The sequence below is a fragment of the Saimiri boliviensis genome, chromosome 13 (assembly GCF_048565385.1).
Source record: "Saimiri boliviensis isolate mSaiBol1 chromosome 13, mSaiBol1.pri, whole genome shotgun sequence".
Taxonomy (NCBI): Eukaryota; Metazoa; Chordata; class Mammalia; order Primates; family Cebidae; genus Saimiri; species Saimiri boliviensis.
The window spans coordinates 28,938,414-28,957,873 of NC_133461.1; the positions used below are offsets into that span (position 1 = coordinate 28,938,414).

Below are 19,460 nucleotides of genomic sequence, written 5' to 3' on the forward strand. Positions count from 1 at the left end.
ATCTATTATGCATTTAATTTCCAAAAAATATCCTGTACTTAAACATCAATCTTTTTTTTTTTGTTTTGTTTTGTTTTTATTTAGTGGTTTTCAAGACCCATCCAATTTGCATCTAGTTCAAGGATTCTATTCCATGTTACCTTGCATGCCCTAAAATGAGTCCACTGCATTTTTGCTTACCCATAACCCCAGGGAAGGACACTGGTGTGGTAGGCAGATTCTGTTATGGTCCCAAGATTCCTACACTCTGGCGGATGTGCCCTGTGCAATCCCTGGCCTGTATGTGTGGGTGGAGCTTGTGACTATTATGGGATGTCACTACTATGATTGGGTTACTAATCAGTTGACAGCATGAATCAAAAGAGAAAGCACCCTGGGTGGTCCTGATGTAATCAGCCGAGGCCTATAAAAGAAGGTGATGCATGAAAGAGATGCTTATCTTACTGGCCTCAAGAAAATGAAAGCTGCCCATGAGCTCTACATCCACATGGAACTGAATTTTGTCAACAATCTGATGAGTTTGGATAAAGACCCCAGCATTAGATGTGATCACAGACCCAGCGAAGGCTGTGATTGAACATCTATGAGACCTGAACAGAAGACCCAGCTGGCCTGTGCCTGGATTCCTGGCCCACAGAAACTGCGAGATTATAAATGGACATCATTTTAAGCCATTAAATTTGGGATAATTTGTTAGGCAGCAATAGAAACCTAATACGTCTAGGTTGCCCCCAACACTCCACTGTAATAAACAATAATGGCATAAGTATAATTAACATGTCCCACTAGGAACCAATGTAAGAATAGCTCTAGGATATATATAGATACAGATATATAGATAGAGAAAGTGTGGGAGATGCAGGTTATAAAGTATATATATTTAAATTCATTAAACAGCGCTATATTATTCTCCAGAATGGTGGTGCATACCACCGTGCACAGGGTTCCTTGAACTTTTCATTTATGTTCACAATGAAATTTGGCCTATAATTTTTTTTTCCTAAATAAGTTGGTAAGATTTGGAAATATTTCTCCTTTTTTCTGTTATCTGGAACTACTTGTGTAAGTTTGGGAGTATATGCTCCTTGAAATCCTGGTAAAATTTCCCAGAAAAATCTCCAAGACTAGGAAGTTTTTTAAATATATGAAATCAAGGAGAATATTTTATTTTATTTATTTATATTTGAAAAGGAGTTTTGCTCCTGTCGCCGAGGCTGAAGTGCAATGGCATGACCTCGGCTCACTGCAGCCTCCACTTCCTGGGTTCAAGTGATTCTCCTACCTCAGCACCCTGAGTAACTGGGATTACGGGCGCCTGCCACCACACACACCTGGCAATTTTTTGTACTTTTAGTAGAGACAGGATTTCACTGCGTTGGCCAGGCTGGTCTCTAATCCTGACCTCAGGTGATCCACCCGCCTTGGTCTCCCAAAGTGCTGGGATTACAGGCATGAGCCACTGCGCCCAGCCCCAAGGCAAATATTTTATTAGCATTTTAATTTATTTAATATTTATTGTTCTATTTAAATTTTCTTTTTTTTTTTCAATCAGTTTTATTAACATGGGGGGGTCTAAGTAGATTTCAAAATAAAGACCATTTATACAACGGGACCATTTTAATGTTTACAATAAATCTTGATTGCAGACATGTATGGCTGTTTGGTAGTATTGAGAAACAGTACAGTAATGGCAGTTTTTCCAATTGGTGTATAGTCCTCTACTTACATATTAAATTGCTGTCAAACCAGTAAGACTGCATTTATGCATCCATCATTTTCAGGATTGTTCGTAACCTGGGCATACTTTCCCCAAATAACTTTGCCTCCTTGCGTCACAAGGCCCAATTCGCTCACATTTACCTCAATGACAGTACCTTTGGTAATAACACCCAAAGTTGTATACAGTGGGGATGAAGGATTCTTCTTTACACCAAGTATTGGTAGGCAAAATGTGGCTTTCAGTTCAGGATGTGTCACATGGGCTTTCTTGAAACGCAAGCCCATCGGCCTGATGAATCTTTCATATTTAGGTGGTTTTCTTGTAAAGCCATCTCCGACAAAGCAGACTTTAGTAACCAGCCTCTTCCACGCCTTCTTCTTTCTCTTTCCTGTTCGAATAACTTTTAATACTTCTGTTTCTCCCTGGGCACGGACTTTAGGCAGAGGGACTTCCCATTTTCCCGCCTTCTCTTTTCGTTTCTGTTTAATCATATTGGAAAGTACTTTAGCTCGAGATTGTCCTTCTCTGTCCAGCAGATAGGCAGGTACTGCTCCCTGTGGAGTCTTCTCATCATTCTTCTGTTTGGTGTTTCTCTTTTCATGCATCTTGATAGTCTTTTTCATTTGTATTTTCTCAGCGTGGCGCTGTTTATGGTAAAGCTTAGCTTTCAGACCAATCATTTTCTTTGCCTTCTTTGAACGTTCATGAGCTTCTCGGCTTTCCTTCTTTCTCTTTTTCTCATGGTAATCCAAACGGTATCCATAGCGTTTACGGTGTAATTCAATGTATTCGTTCTGTGGCATGGTGATGGCCGCAGAGCTGCCAGGAGCGGCCCCAGGGACGTAAAAATGCTCTTAGTTTTCGGGTCTCTGAGACCCACGAGCCGACACCACGCAGGCCACGACAGGAAAAGCTCTATTTAAATTTTCTTATTCTAATTGTGACATTTTACATTTTTTCAGTTTTTATACAGGTTTCATAATATCTATTAGCATGATGACTTTCACATTTATACCTTTTATTCAAGTGGAATTCATTTTTGTTTTGGGGAGATTGATGGTTTTTTAACTTTTATTTAAGGTTTAGGGGTACAAGTGCAGGTTTGTTATATAGGTAAATGGTATGTCACAGAAGTTTGCTGGGGAGATTATTTTATCACTCAGGTAATAAGCATAGTACCCAACAGGTATTTTGGAATTCATCTTTGTTGCAAGTTAAGATAAGGATCTAATTTTGTTTCTCTTTATTAAATGAGCTTTACTTTTTCATCATCCATCCATTTCTTTCCCAAAGATTAATAGACTCCCTTTATCATACATAAAATTTCCACATATACATGGAAATGATTTTATTTTTATCTTTGTCTTATCTATTCAAACGTTTACAAAACACACATACTTTCTTTCTTACCATGTACCTTTAATATTCACAACAACCCTGAGTATTGTCTCTGTTTCTTAAATGAGCAGATAGAGACTCAGAAAGGTTATATTTAGCCTAAAGCTCACATAATGCTAGCTGACACACCAAGAATTCTGATTTCAAACTAACTGCTCTTTTCCCAGATTACCTCCTGCCTGTTTAAGCACCTGGTTTCTTATATCTAATTTCATCTATTTAAATATTCATTGAATGCCCATAATGTTCCAGACACTATTCTAGGTTCTAAGACAATGGCAGATAACAAGCCAGATAAAAATCTGTGCCCTCCGAGAGCTTACATAGCAGAGGGCTCAGGGTAGCTCTGAACACAGAGGTGATAACTGAGAAATAGCATATTTGATGACAAAGACTGTTCTAATACCTATTTTGTATCCATTCTTTCAAGGAGTTTGAGGCTTCAGCTTGTTTGGAGAGTCAAAGGAAGGCCTGTGGATGTTCCCCTGACTCTAATTAGTAACTGAACCCCCAAGTCAAACAAGGTACTTGAAGTCATCCAGGCTATGGCTCTTCCTTTGGGAAATTTCAGCAGTTTTCTTTGGTATGCCAGAGTCACCATTTTTTGCTTTCCTCTGACATCTGAACTAAGTTAAGAACTTACCTCTTATTGTCTACCCCAACTCCCTACAGCCATTATCAAGCCTGGTTTCAGAATGTCCTTGGTAGAGAGGGACAGTGGAATTTCCACCAACATTAAAGCCCCTTACATAAAGCTTTCTTCTCATTTTAAAATGTTTTCACACTTAAGACCAGAAATAGAGTCAAACTGATGTAACTCATACTTCATAGTCATAGAGCAATTTCAGATTACTAAAAATCAACTACAGGATTTAATCATTTAAAGGGTACTCTGATCTGTCTCTCTGGCTTTGGCAGATAAAAATTGATTCCTGACAAATAGATAGTAATATCCAATTTCCCTTTTTATAAGTAGTAATTGGTAGGGGGAAGGGGAAACAGGGACAAAACTGTTAAAAGATACAAAATGACAGCTAGTGGCCAGGCATGGTGGCTCATGCTTATAATCCCAAGAGTTTGGAAGGCTGAGGCGGGTGGATCACTTGAGGTCAGTTCAAGACCAGTCTGGTCAACATGGTGAAACCCTGCAAAAATTAGCTGAGTGTGGTGATGCATGCCTGTAATGCTAGGTACTTGAGAGGCAGAGGCAGAAGAATCACTTAAACCTAGGAGGTAGAGGTTGCAGTGAGCCAAGATTGTGCCACTGAAGCCTGGGCTACAGAGTGAGACTCCATCTCAAAAAAAAAAAAAAAAGAAAAAACAAGATTACATCTAGACAGGAGGAATAAGTTCTAGTGTCTTATACCACTGCAGGGTAGCTAGAGTTACTAAAATATGGTTTCAAGTAACTAAAAGAAGGATATTGAATGTTCCAACACAAAGAAATGATACATGTTTGAGATGATGGATATGCTAATTATTCTGATATGATCACTATGCCTTGCATGTATCAAAACATCATTATTTACCCCACAAATATGTACCATTATTATATGTTAGTTTTTAAAAATAAATAAATAAAAACTAGTAATTGGATCTTCAGCTGAGCCCATGGGCACCCTGAACAAAGACAGTATTTCCCAGCCTCTGATGTGACCATGGATTCATTTCCAACCAATAGAATGTAGGCAACTTCTCAGTCATGTCTTTACGAGGAGACTGTCCATCCCTTCCCTTTTCTACCTTTCCACTGGCTGATAAGGGACCTAATGGGGAACCTCTGGGCTGTGGGGATGCAAGGAATACCCTATGAATGGCACAGTGAAAACCTTAGAACCTGAACCCCTCTTGGACTGTAGAATAGAACCTTATTACCAACTGGGACTTTAACCAATAGAGAAATCAGCTTCTCTCTGGTCCAAGTCAGTGATATCTAGGTCCCCTTCAACCAGACCTATAGCCTCACTAATGCTCCCCAATGTCCAGCCAAGCTCCCTGTTCTTCCTAATATCCACCTTCAGGCCTTTAAGCTGCTACAATTGAAGTAATTTTTCTTCTCATCTTTGGGAAAAGGATGTTCTTGTTCTGGTTCTGGTTCTTTAGTGAACCACTTCTGCCAACAATGAGTGTCAAATAAAGAGCAGGCCTTATATTAGAGTAACTTTTTGTCAGGCCTTAGGTTGGGGCAGTTATAATGCTTTCAAACTTTAAGAATTGGGCAGGCCCGGTGGTTTACACCTATAATCCCAGCACTTTGGGAGGTTGAGGTAGGTGGATCACTTTGGGCCAGGAGTTCAAAACCAGTCTGACCAACCTGGCCAACATGGTGAAACCCTATCTCTATTAAACACACAAAGATTAGCCAGGTATGGTGGCGCATGCCTGTAATCCCAGCTACTTGGGAGGCTGAGGTGGGAGGATCACCTGAGCCCAGGAGGTGGAGGTTGTAGTGAGCTGAGATTACCACAGCACTCCAGCCTGGGTAACAGAGAGAGGCTCTGTCAAAAAAAAGCAAAAGAAGAATTGAGTTGCCAGACCATTAAGAACTTTATAATTTTTTATTATTTTACTACTTTAAAAATTTAATCTTGAAATTGGTTAACCTTAGGTAAAAACTAACGATATATTTGTTTTTATACATTATATACACTTGAGAAATAAATAGTCCTCTAGGTAGCATTTTTAAAAAAGCATCATTATATACAATTAAGGCTTCAAGCCAGGTGTATAAATATACAACCTGCTGAGAATTCAATTCCCAAAACCTTCCTTTAGTAAAAACAGAAGTCAGAAGTGACCAGGATGTACAGCCAATAATACAGGTTGAGCATCCCTAATCCAAAAATCCAAAATCTGAAATGCTCCAAAATCCAAAACTCTTTGAGCACCAACAAGACACCACAAGTAGAAAACCCCACACATAAGTACTTAACACAAACCGTGCTTAAGGCACATGATTTAAAATATTGTATAAAATTACCCTCAGGCTACGTGGATAAGGTGTAAATGACACATAAATAAGGTTTATGTTTAGAGTTGGGTCCTATTCCCAAAATACCTCATTATGTATATGCAAATATTCCAAAATCTGAAAATAACCTGAAATTTGAAACACTTCTGATTCCAAGCATTTTGGATAAGGGATACTCAACCTATGCAAGCTTCACTTCGGCTAGAAAGCAATCACGGAAACAAGACAAGCACAGAGTTGGCTTGAGAACCTTGAATGAACAGTTAACTGGTTATGTCTTCAAAAGTTTAACAGTGATACAACTTTGGCATGATACAGATTAAAACAATGTCCTTAGAAAACCTAAGTACAAAGAAAATCGTTCTTCCTCCCCCACACTTCCTGGCGAATCTCAGCCATAAAACGTCCAATCTCTTGGCACAGATATTCTCCTGGTTATACATTAATAAAAGGGCTTAGGATTTTATTGATGGTTCTACAAAAAAAAAAAAAAAAAAAAAAAAAAAGGCCTTGTTTGCTTGTTTGTCTCACACCTAGAGTGTATTGGTGGGAATTGGTTGCAAACATCTTCATGGAGTTTCAGAGATGGACTTTGCCTCCAGGAAATCTGGGTCCTCTGCCTGGCTGCACCACTAACTAGGTATATAAGTCTAGGCACGTGGCTGAACCTCACTAAGCCTCAGTTTTGTAAAATAGGGATAATAATAGCTGCCCTTCTCTCCCTACTCTAATTAGGTAATGTACACACACAAATCTTTTGAAAAGTATAGGTGTCTCAGATATTGTGTGTATTAATTCAAACCAAGATCTAGAATCGGTGGCTTTTCCAAGAATTTCAACGAGAAAAGGCTCTGGTATTGAAGCAAAATATTTCAAGGAGGAAAAAAGCACTACATTAACTCTTAGAACCAGCTCCGTCTGGCAGGTGCTGGTTTCTGTGGACACAGGTATGTATTACATACGTCATACCTTCTATCTCCCTAAACAGAAGAGATTTGCTCCAAAGCAGTTGTATCTGGCAACTGGCCATCATCCTGGCCCCAGCATGGATGACATTCTGCTTGCTGTTCTGCTAGTGATCAAACACGTCACTCACAAGGGAGGCGGCACATATTAACTAAGAAAAAATAGAAACCACTTAAAGCCTCAGGATCCCTGATGCTTACATCCTACAGCCTCCACCAGGCCCCAAATGCCTTTCCCCATGCATATACACATATACCATCCAAATAGAAAGGGGGTCAAGAAATCTCAACTCCACTGGGTTTTGAATGGAGAGGCTCAGTAATATGCCCATTACCACATTCTAACTAATTTTAAGTGTTCAATAAACATTTGCTCAATTAAAAAATGAACAGAAAAGTAAGAAAGCCAATGATGTGTGCTTCAGAGAGTGAGCTGGGGAGCAGGACGGAATAGCTAAGATATAGCCAGTGTGGTCAGTTCAGTCCATGAGAACCCAACAGTCAGAGCCTGAACAAGATATCAGGCCTGCTCCCATGACATGAGTCAGCTCCCAACAGAAGGACTTCTCAGTAAGGCTCAAGGCAAGCTAAGCAGCTGACAGCCTTCCACACAGACCCTCTTTGGAGCCAGCATTCCTTGTAGGCAGCGTACAGGCTCACCCAGCAACTAAGAAACCAATCCAGTGTGCATGATAGGCCCTGGGGCACCCAGCTGCTTACACTCAAATCTGGACTTGGTGCTCTGGAGGTATAGACAGAGGCTTGGAGTTAGAGCGATTCAAGAGAGGCAGCAGGAGCTATAGCAGCGCAGTCCCCTCCCACGAGGAGTCCCGGCCATCACAGGAGACCACTTGTTCCCAGTACTCCAAGGTCAAGGCCGAGAAGAATCCTTCCATCGGGTGGGTCCTCAGCAGTAACTTTCCTCCATGTGCTTGGATAGCAGGAAGTCTTGCAGCCTTGCTGGCAAGACTTGCCCGGGCACCCTCAGGGAAGCTTCACAGTGGGACTGAAAAAAAACATGTGACAGTGCCATTCATTAGCTCAGGTACCAGCAAACGTGCAAGCCTGTATTCTGGGTATGCTGTTGACCTCAAGGCCAAGCTTTCTGACACCCCTAGGGGACTATTTTACCTGCATTTCTTTCAGAATAAATGGGCAAGGTCTCGAGTGCTGCCATCTCTCCCTAACCCAACAAGCCACAGATGTACTTTGAGAAACACCATGCGGCAGCACCCTCTAGACCAGGCGTCCCCAAACTTTTTACATAGGGGGCCAGTTCACTGTCCCTCGGACCATTGGAGGGCTGCCACATACTGTGCTCCTCGCACTGACCACCAATGAAAGAGGTGCCCCTTCCTGAAGTGCGGCGGGAGGCCGGATAAATGGCCTCAGGGGGCCGCATGCGGCCCGCGGGCCGTAGTTTGGGGACGCCTGCTCTAGACCCCTAGCTGAGTACATCACAGTTCTTGCATTTGTATATTTAGGCCAGTACCCATCCACAACATGCACGCATGCACAATCACAGACACACAAGTGTGAGGAGAACTATCAAAGCATCCTCGTTGCCTTGATCTAGAAATACAAGAGAGATGCTGTTATGGCAGGAAGGGGGCAAGACTGGGAGTTGGGAGACCTGGGTGCTAGTCTCAGCTATGGGAACACACCACTGAGCCTCTCCAAATCTCAGCCTCCTTCTCAGTGAACGTGTGAATAGCATCCATGTCAGGAGCGAAAGATGTGAACATGTTACCTGTGCTGCCATGGCTTCCTAATGTTCATTTATGACTTGGGCTCCTACTGTTTTTGAGGGAAAGGGAAATGACAACTTGTTTACTAAAATTAGTAGTGAGAGGGTGTGATAGAATGCTCTCAGGTAAATGAATTCCAAAGCAGGAAAGAAGAATAAATGTCTTAGCCTTTATCATAAGACTAGCTATCCTGACCAGGCGTGGTGGCTCATGCCTGCAAATTCAGCACTTTGGGAGGCTGAGGCAGGCAGATCATTTTAGCCCAGGGGTTGGAGACCAGCTTGGGCAACATGGCGAAACCTCATCTCTACAAAAAGTACAAAAATTAGCCAGGCATGATGACACATTCTTGTAATCCAAGCTCCTCAGGAGGCTAAGGCAGGAGGATCACCTGAGCACAGGGATGTCGAGGCTGCAATGAGCTGTGATAGTGCCACTGTACTCCAGCCTGGGTGACAGAGCAAGACCCTATCTCAAAAAAAAAAAAAAAAAAAGAATAGCCTTACTTAGCCATTTTTCCTGGGTGTGACCAATCTACATGGTTGTCTGGAAGATCGATGAAGCTAATATAAGTGGAAACACTTTGAGATGTATAAATTTTAACACATAAAGATTTACAATTGTTATGATAGCGGAAAATCATACAAGCCTATGCTAAACCAAGTCTCTTAATTAGATGAGCACGAGTCCTGTGATGATGGGGTGTGTGGTCGTGTTGAGCTTTTAACTAGGAGACAGAGCAGCTGGGATGCAGCCCAGCCTCAGGGGTGGCAAACGGTTAATCACAGGGCACCCCGGAGCCTGGGCACAGCTGCCTGATAATTGATACCCAGACAGAGGCGAGGAGATTCATCTAAGCACATGGAGCCTCGGTGCTCAAGGGCACAGGCTTTGGAGTAGACCGACCTGCTTCAACTCCCTCTGCCATTCCTGGGGGACTTGGGAGAGAAGCTTTGTCTCCCTGAGGCTCGGTTTCTCATCTGTACACAGGGATAACAACCCCCACCTCATGGGGTTGATGATAAACATGATCATGTAAGTCCCTGGATGCAGGCTGGGCCCAAGCTAAGTGCTAGGTATATCACAGCAGTATTATTATCTAGTACGCTGGTTACAGCAAGGGGTGGGGGTAAGCATGGTGCAGGGAGACAATCTCCTTCCTCCTCAGCAGGTGTTTCAGCTTAGAGGTCATGTGGCTGGCTCCCCAGGATGAGCCCACTGCCTCACACCACCAGATGGGCCTTCCTCATGTCTGAAATAATGGATTGCAGCATGGGAGAAGGGGATAGTGAAGCATGACAACTCCTCTGTCTCACTTAGCTCCACATACACGAGCATTTCTGTTTCTCAAAGAGGGGGAAGGTGGGGGTTCGGCACAATGGCTTGTAATGCCAGCACTTTGGGAGGCCAAGGCAGGCAGATCATTTGAGGTCAAAAGTTTGAGACCAGGATAGCCAACATGGGAAAACCCCTTCTCTTCTAAAAAAATAAAAAAATTTCGGCCGGGCGCGGTGGCTCAAGCCTGTAATCCCAGCACTTTGGGAGGCCGAGGCGGGTGGATCACGAGGTCGAGAGATCAAGACCATCCTGGTCAACATGGTGAAACCCCGTCTCTACTAAAAATACAAAAAACTAGCTGGGCGTGGTGGTGCGTGCCTGTAATCCCAGCTACTCAGGAGGCTGAGGCAGGAGAATTGCCTGAACCCAGGAGACGGAGGTTGCGGTGAGCCGAGATCGCGCCATTGCACTCCAGCCTGGGTAACAAGAGCGAAACTCCGTCTCAAAAAAAAAATAAAAATAAAAATAAAAATAAAAATAAAAAAATAAAAAAAAATAAAAAAATTTAAAAAAATAAAAAATAAAAAAAAATTAGCTGAGTATGATAGCAGGCACTTGTAATCCCAGCTACTCAGGAGGCTGAGGAAGGAGAATTGCTTGAACCCAGAAGGCGGAAGCTGTAGCGAGCCAAGATTGTTCTACTGCACTCCAGCCTGGGCAACAGAGCAAGACTCTGTCTCAAAAAAAAAAAAAAAAAAAAAAAAAAAAAAAAAAAAAAAAAAAGTATGTGGGAGAATTAGGCCCACAATCACCTGGGTTCTAGAAAACCAAAGGAAGGAGAACATGCTTTGTGCTTCTCCTTATCTCTCACCCCATTCCCAACCCTGACCTGGTGGCCAGAAGAAAGCTAGGAGCCCTTAGGCATCTTCCCGCAGCTCTAGTTGTTACAGGGAAGACGTCAATCAAAGATGGCAGGGGCCAGGTACAGTGGTTCACACCTGTAATCCCAGCATTTTGGGAGGCCGAGGCAGGTGGATCACTTGAGCCAAGGAGTTCAAGACCAGACCGGGTAACATGATGAAACCCTGTGTCTGCAAAAATACATAAATTAGCTGGGTATGGTGGCATGTGCCTGTGGTCCCAGCTGTTCGGGAGGCAAAGGTGGAAGGATCACCCAAGCCTGGGGAGGTTGAGACTGCAGTGAGCCAGGATCATACCACTGCACTCCAGCCTGGGTGACAGAGTAAGATCCTGCCAAGCGGGGTGGAAAAAAGAAGATGCTTCAAGATGGCAGGCATGGGCACCAACCCGGGGACTTAGTTACCGAGAACACCTCATCCAGCAGGGTTATGTGCAATGCACCCTGCAGGTTGAGTCAGGACAAAGTGCAGAAGAGACATTAACACCTCCAACAGCCTATCTACGGTATTTCACTTGCTTTTTTATCTCCTTCTAGCAGAAGATCAGCTTCTTTATTTCATTTATTTATTTATTTATTTATTTATTTATTATTGAGACAGAGCTTTGTTCTTGTCACCCAGACTGCTGGAGTACAATGGTGCGGTCTCAGCTCACTGTAGCTTCCACGTCTTGGGTTAAAGCAATTCTCCTGCCTCAGCCTCCCAAGTAGTTGGGATTACAGGTGTGCACCATCACACCCAGTTAATTTGTGTGTGTGTGTGTGTGTGTGTGTGTGTGTGTGTGTATTTTTAGTAGAGACGGGAATTCACCATGTTAGTCAGGCTGGTCTTGAACTCCTGACCTCAGGTGACCTGCTCGCCTCAGCCTCCCAAAGTGCTGGGATTACAGGTGTGAGCCACCATGCCCGACTCATCTTCTTAAAGGAAGACCTTTTTATCTGTTTTGTTCATGCTACGTCCCCCAGACGCAGATCCACGCTTGGCGATCAGTCAATATGTGCTGAATGAAACACATGAGAAAGTCCTGGTTACCTGGTTTCGTTTTTCATCCTCCAGCCATCCCGACACTTGTAAAACCAGAGCTCCCGGCCTGGGGATATGCTGGTGTTCTCAGGGTCCTCTGCGCAAAATGTCAGTCTAGGAAGGAAAAGAAACTACTGATGTAGCCAGAACTCTAGAGGGATTCCAGCTGTGCTTTCTGGATTCAAGGCAGATGGGTGAGGAGGCAGGGATGAAATTCTCCTGCCATGCCCTGACTCAAAAGCCTTCAGAATTCCCCGACACTACTGCAGGGACTCTAAACTGTGTCTCGCTTTGAGGCTTCCATGCTTCAGCCTCATGCAGCCTCAGCCAGACCTCTGCCACCTGCTTCCCTCTGTCTATCCAAAAACACCAACTGCCTCTCAAGGCCATAGCTGCTCAGAAACCTCCCTGACTGTCTGAGCCTCATTAACCTAACCCTCCCTTGGCCTTTCAACTGGTTACAAAGTATGTCCTTATATAAATATTGCTTTTGTTAGTGTTGCTACTTCTTGCAACATGGAGTTTAAAAGGAACTTTTTATTTTAAAATGTTATGCCCTGCCTGAAATTGCTTGCTGATGTCTGTGGTTGACTTCTCTACTAGACTCTAAGCTTGAACGGAGTGATTCAAAATATCTCTAGTTCAGTGCTCTGTAAATATCCATTGACAAGAGCAACTGGAACTCAGCTGCAAGTCAAAACCAAAGATTCAGCAAATGGACAGCCAAGAACACAAGAAAGAACCGGGGCCTAATAACCATTGTCCTGGAACCTATGGCTGCCCCACACAGCAGCCTGGGGGACGTGAGATTAGCATGACCACGTAATCCTGAAGTGTGTCAGGCACCTGACCCTGGAGCTGAGGCAGGACAAAAGCCCCATTCAGAACAGTTTAAGAGCCTTTCCCAGGAAACCCTAACGACCTTAGGACCCTTATGTTTATACACATATAAAAACATGAGCTGGGCATGGTGGCGCGCCTGTAATCCCAGCTACTCAGGAGGCTGAGGCAGGAGAATTGCCTGAACCCAGGAGGCGGAGGTTGCGGTGAGCCGAGATCGTGCCATTGCACTCCAGCCTGGCTAACAAGAGCAAAACTCCGTCTCAAAAAAAAAAAAAAAAAAAATGACCTATCTCACGCACAATCAGGAAATGCAAATTCAAACAACAGCAGGGAGCCCATTCACACCTAACAAAATGGCAAGAATATTCCACCAGATATGGGTGAAAAGGAGGGAAAAGGGAACTCTTCATCTATAGTTAAGATGGAAAATTAGTCCAACCACTTTGAAGAGAGATTTAGTAATATCTGGTCAGGCTGGAGAATGCATATACCACAACCCAGCAATTCCACTTTTTGGAACACATGCTGAAAAACAGCCCTCACACACATGTGCACAAGGAAAATGCAGAGGCTATTCATCTAGGCACCATTCGTAAGTACGAAAAAGCAGCAATAACTTAAATTTTCAACAGAACAGTGGCAAAACTATTTGTGCAATGGTCATTTACATACAGGAGTTAAACAAGAATAGATTAGATTTTTATGTTTTGGATAAACTTTACAAACAATATTTGCGTGAAAAAATCAATTTGTAAAAGATAATGTCTACTCATGCAAAATTCAGAAGCATCTCAAAACAATTCTATACATAGTTTATGTATACAAACGGAAGTACTAAGGGGGCCGGGTGCTATGGCTCACACCTGTAACCCCAGCACTTAGGGAGGCCGAGGCGGGTGGATCACCTGAGGTCAGGAGTTCAAGGCCAGCCTGGCCAACATGGCAAAACCCTGTCTTTACTAAAAAATACAAAAATTAACTGGGCATGGTGGCACATGCCTGCCATCCCAGCTACTCAGGAGGCTGAGGCAGGGAAATAACTTGAATCCAGGAGGTGGAGGTTGCAGTAAGCTGAGATCACACCACTGCACTCCAGCCTGGATGATAAAATGAGACTCAGTCAAAAGAAAGAAAGAATGGTGGGGGGCAGAGGGAGGGAGGGAGAGAGAGAGAGACAGAGAGGGAGAGAAAGAAAAAAGAATATTAAAAAATGAAGGAAGGAAAACACACTAACATTTGTTAATATTGAAATAGTTACTTATTTGGTTTGAAAGAGAGAGGGATAGAGCAGAGAAGGACACAGGGACTTCAACTGTATTAATAATGTGTTACTTTTTAAAAATCTTGTATCTGAAACCAACATGGAAAACTATTTACATTTTTAAGTCTCAGCGGCGGTTTAATCGGTGTATATTTTATTTATAAATGATGATCTTTCTGCTATCACACCCATAGGTGTAGTTTGCGCCTACAAGAGCCCAGAGAAGTAAAAGGATACACAGTCTAGACCACAAGCCGGCACCCCCAGTTCCCACGTTTCAAGACTAGAATCATTCAGCTGAGGGCCCCAAGCCTCCACTTTACTTCCCTCTGCTGCCAAGCTGTGCCATAGATGATGAATGTCAACAAGACATGGCAAGAATTATAATGGAGAAAATGCCAGAGAAGGGATAACGGGAGGCAGCTGCCTCCACCCACGCCAAGGCTGGCAGTGATCTCTCTGGAGGTCACCTGAAGGGCTTGGTTAAGAAAACCCTCCCCTCTTGACAAAGGTCTCCAGGATTCCCTGGCTTCTGTTTAGAAAGAAGCCTGCTCAGGGAGTCAAGCTGCAGTGTTAAAAGCTGATAGAAAGGTCTGGATCTTTTATGCTAGGCTTGGGGTTAAAAGAAATGAGAAACTGCCAGCTAGCATGGCACAGAGGATTCTGTTATTTGCAGTTAGAACCACAGCCCCACATCCTTGACTTAGAACCTCTGAAGGAGAGGTATAATAATGCTCTGAAAATCATATGCTGGGGAAAAACCAGTGCCTCCCACAGACCTCATCCGTGGGGGCTCCCTGGACGTAACACTCCAGTCTGCTCTGGTCAGAAACAAGCAAAGCCTTTTGTCTGCATGGACCCCACAGTAAACAGATCAACAAGGCAGCACTCCTAAAAAGCCTGGTCCAAGAGAAGCCCCCCTCCTTCAGGCTGACACAAGGCCTGGCAAACAGAGCCAGGGCTGAACTCCCGCCTCCACTGGCCCACCCCTCTCAGCCGAGGGCCTATGATCAGGGCATGAGATGCGCAACAGTTGGCAGAAAACTTGATCTGGAAGTCACTTGTCCTTGGGAAGGCGTTTAAGGTTTTACCTGCATGCTGGAGGAAGGACTGAGGGTAGATGCAGCAAAGGAAAAGAAATGGCAGAGGCACAGCCAGGCAGAAGAAGGAGCAGGAGACACTTACTTCCGCTGGGTTTCCCCAGACTTCACCCGGATGCGCCTGATATGCAGCTCCTGCCTGGGGTTGCGGGGTTGAGACAGGTAGCTGCGAAGCTCCTTCCACAGGCTGTACCAAGACTGAGAGGTCCCCTCCCAGGTGAGCTGGATCTTCAGAAGGTCTCCCAAGTCCTCCTCAGTGTAGACCAGGAAGGTGTTGGTGGCATTCTGCTCGATCTGCTCCACTCTACAAGTGAGAGAGAAGCTGATCTCACTCCCCTGACAGCTGGAAAACTGCCACACTGTGCAGGGTGACAGTGGCAGTAACAACCACACACACACACAGGAGAGAGACGGTGTGAGCCCTTCCCCCACCTCTAGCCCTCCAACTCCCACCAGCAGGAGCAAGGTGGATGCTCAGGTGTGCTCCACATGGGCCGAGCTAACTTTGCCCACAGCACTCCAGCTTCTTATCAAAACCATTTCTGGGCACCCCTCCACCCCATTTATGCTAGTTCCTGAAGAGACAGGACCAAGAAAGGACACAGTAAGAAAACACAGCCTGGAGCAGCAGCTCACACCTGTAATCCCAGCATGCTGGGAGGCCGAGGAGGGTGGATCACGAGGTCAGGAGTTCTAGACCAGCCTGGCCAATATGGCGAAACCCATCTCCACTAAAAATACAAAAATTAGCCAGGCATGGTAGTGGGCACCTGTAATCCCAGCTACTCGGGAGGCTGAGGCAGGAGAATCGCTTGAACCCAGAGGCGGAGGTTGCAGGGAGCCAAGATCACACCACTGCACTCCAGCCTGGTGAGACTCCGTCTCAAACAAAAGAAAACACAGAAAAGTCACATCCACACCCAAGTGCGCTGTTTTGCTCAGCTCACAGGCATCTGACTCCCCCAAACTCCTAGCCACTTCCTGTCTGACTCTCCCATTTGGCTTGGCCTGGTTGGCCTTGTCCCATCTGTGTATAAATGTATATGAATGTTTGTGAACCTGGTCTCCCAGCTAGACCCTGAGCCCTGAGAAGTGAGCTGCTTTGATGATGTTTCATCACAATCCCAACATTACCTGGCATGACACTTTGTCCCTGGTACTCAACAAATATATATATAGATCACTACGCACCCCTCCCATAGCCACCTCATGAGGAAAGGTCCAGGGATGACATTTATGAAGTTCCAGGTTGCCTGAAGCCTCGTCAGGCATTGCCTGGAACAAAACAGCAGTTTCTGCCCAGCTGATCCAGCTGCTGATCCAGCTGCTGATCCAGCAGCTTCTCACACTGCTGATTCATCCCAGGAGTTTTCTTCCCAGAAACATTGAGTCAGGGCTTGGTGGAGAAGGCGCAGCAGAAGCGAGGACCGCAGAGGCCAGCCAGGCCACCTGGCTCTTCCCCAAACTGTCGGACTCCACTCTCCTGCGTCCTGCGCTTGTTCACACACCCCCTTGTGCTCTCTCATTCTCAAACCAACCTGTTATCTGTCCCAAACCCGGCAAGGGAAACTGATGACTTACATTTCCAATGGCAGAGTCTGGGAATCTGCATTAGTGCCATAAAGGGTGACATAAAAGGTGGGCTCAATTTCTCTCATGTTCTTGTAACTGAAGACATGGATTTTCATCTGATAATGGTAAACTGCAGAGACAGCAGAACAAAGATCCTTGTAACCCTTGCTTGTCATCAGAGGACACCCCTGACCCAAACTGAGTCACCCAGCACGGAGATTTTAGGACTGACATTCTTTTGGTTGAGCCCAACCTGAGCCCCCATCTGCTCTTGTTCTGTCCAATGCCATGAGGCCACTGCAGTATAGAAGAAGGAGCCCTGTGCTTGGGAGTTAGATCTTTTGAGGATTTTCACTCCACTACTTTCTAGCTACATCCCCCTGGATTAAGGCCAAGGTATTAACCTCTCTGAGCCTCAATTAAAATAATACCCACAGTACCCAGAAAATCTTGTGATTGTATAGCGCATTACAAAAATGTAACATGTCATTTTGGTCCCCTGTTCATCTGCCTCGGGTTTCTTAGGATGATCAAATGAGAAAACAAATATGAAATTTACATCCAAGACAGAAATTTAAGATATTGATATTGTGATCATGGACTGATAGCCACATCACAGAAGGAGTCTCCACTGGTAATTTTGCAAAGACTCCCTTTCCTAGGACATGCACAGTGTAATCTGATTTGCAATGATTTGATTGAACTATGCTGGCCACTTCTCCTGGGCTGGGACATGCCCTGCTCTGTGACATGGTATGAAGAAGGAGGTATTTAGGGCCTTCCTCAGGGACGCTTCAGGGACTGAAGGTTACCTCTGAAAGGCATGCCTGCCCGGGTTTTTAGGTACATTTTGCTGTTCCTCTTGTTCCTCATTTTCTTGGCATTGTAGCCAATGCTATTACAACGGTTCTTGCGGCAGCTCAGACAGATCCCCTTTTTGAAGCGGTTGGAGTCAGTGCACTGGAAGGCAAAGCTTGGCTTGTCCTGATTCACCAGGGAGTCAACAAAGAGGTGGACAGCCCGCTCATGCTCACATTTTACCACCTCCGTGATTGCTGCGGGTAGGAGAGACAGAAAGCATGCAGGATGAACCCTTCTCCATGATTAGACACTCAAACAATAAATGCCATACTCCTCATCAGTGATAGCTGTTTAACGATGCTGTTAGTATTTTTGTGTAATTCTTTTGCTTGTTTGTTTTTTGTTTTGACACAGGATCTCACTCTGTTGCCCAAGCTAGACTGCAGGGGGACAATCATGACTCACAGATCACAGCAGCCTCAACCACTGAGGTTCAGGTGATCCTCTCACCTCAGCCTCCCCAGTTTCGAGACTACAGGCACACAACCACCACACCTGGCTAATTTTTGTAGTTTTTACAGATATGGGGTTTCACCATGTTGCCCAGGCTGGTCTTGAACTCCTGGGCTCAAGCAATCGTCCCACCTTTGCCTCCTAAAGTGCTGGGATTACAGATGTGAGCCACTGCACTTGGCCTGTGTAATTCTTAATGTCCAGCAAGGTGCTAGGCTCCCATTAAGATGTAGAATTCCAGGCAATTCCTGCTGCCTAACTGTTCACTGTCTTGGTGGGAAGACAGCACTAATACACACAAAGCAATAAAGAGCAAGAAAGCACATATAATAAGCACTAAGTTGAGTACTGCAGACCAGCTGTGCAGCGGGAGTCACTATCTCCTAATAGGGCTATACAGTCACAAAGGCTGCAAATGAATCAGATCTTAAACATTGTCTCATCCAGGGCTCAGCAAAATATGGCTTGCAGGCTGGCTGCCTCTTTTTTTGCTTTTTGTTTTTGTTTTATAGACAGTGTCTCACTATGTTGCCCAGTTGGCCTCAAACTCCTGGGCTCAAGTGATCCTCACCTGGACCCAAGCAGTCCTCCTGCCTCAGTCCCCCAAATAGGTGTACCACACTACGCCCACTGGCTACCTGTTTTTGTAAATAAAGTTTTATTGGAACAGTCACCCTCATTTGTTTATGTATTGGCTATGGTGACTTTTTTTTGAGATGGAGTCTTGCTCCCATCGCACAGGCTGGAGTGCAGTGGTGTGATCTCAGCTCACTGAAACCTCTGCCTCCTGGGCTCAAGTAATTCTCCTTTCTCAGCCTCTCAAGTACCTGAGATTACAGGCATGAGCCACCACACCTGTCTAATTTTTGTATTTCTAGTAGAGATGGAGTTTCGTCATGTTGGCCAGGCTGATCCTGAACTCCTGACCTCAGGTGATACATCCACCTCACCCTCCCAAAGTGCTAGGATTATAGGCATGAGCCACCATGCCCAGCCTGTCTGTAGCAACTTTCATGCTATATCAGCAGAGTTGAAACAGATACAACACAGCCTGCAAAGCCTAAAACAGTTACTGGCTGATGCTTTAAGATGTTTACCAACCCCATTCTAGTCCAATCCCTTCAGTTATAGATTATAACCCAAAGGTCCCTGGGGGTGAGGTAATCTGCTCAGGGTCATAGAGACAGTTGCTTACAAAGTTAGGCATACAATTTGGATGTTCTAATCCAGGTACTTTCAGGGATCTTACAAAATAATTGGCAAGACCACCCCCAACCCTGCTTCATTGGCGCTAGCAGCCTTAAGAAATTGTATCATCTGGCTGGGTGCAGTGGCTCACGCCTGTAT

At 44.6% G+C, this 19,460-nt stretch overlaps 1 protein-coding gene and 1 pseudogene across 3 annotated transcripts in view; both read right to left on the reverse strand.

Annotated features, from left to right (window-relative positions):
- Positions 1-1,571: 1,571 nt before the first annotated feature.
- On the reverse strand, positions 1,572-2,625 carry LOC120361657 (ribosome biogenesis protein NSA2 homolog pseudogene; annotated as a pseudogene).
- Positions 2,626-6,360: 3,735 nt separating this feature from the next.
- The window catches only part of LIPG (lipase G, endothelial type), a 70,930-nt gene continuing 57,830 nt past the window's right edge, over positions 6,361-19,460 (reverse strand). For all 3 annotated transcript variants that reach the window (XM_010336834.3, XM_003926076.4, XM_074383486.1), the window contains 5 exons: positions 17,612-17,854; positions 16,809-16,929; positions 15,313-15,531; positions 12,033-12,137; positions 6,361-8,060 (listed from right to left, as the gene is read on the reverse strand). In XM_010336834.3, the coding sequence (XP_010335136.1) occupies positions 8,039-8,060; positions 12,033-12,137; positions 15,313-15,531; positions 16,809-16,929; positions 17,612-17,854 (710 nt within the window). In that variant the 3' untranslated portion in view covers positions 6,361-8,038. The remainder of the gene's footprint in view (positions 8,061-12,032; positions 12,138-15,312; positions 15,532-16,808; positions 16,930-17,611; positions 17,855-19,460) is intronic.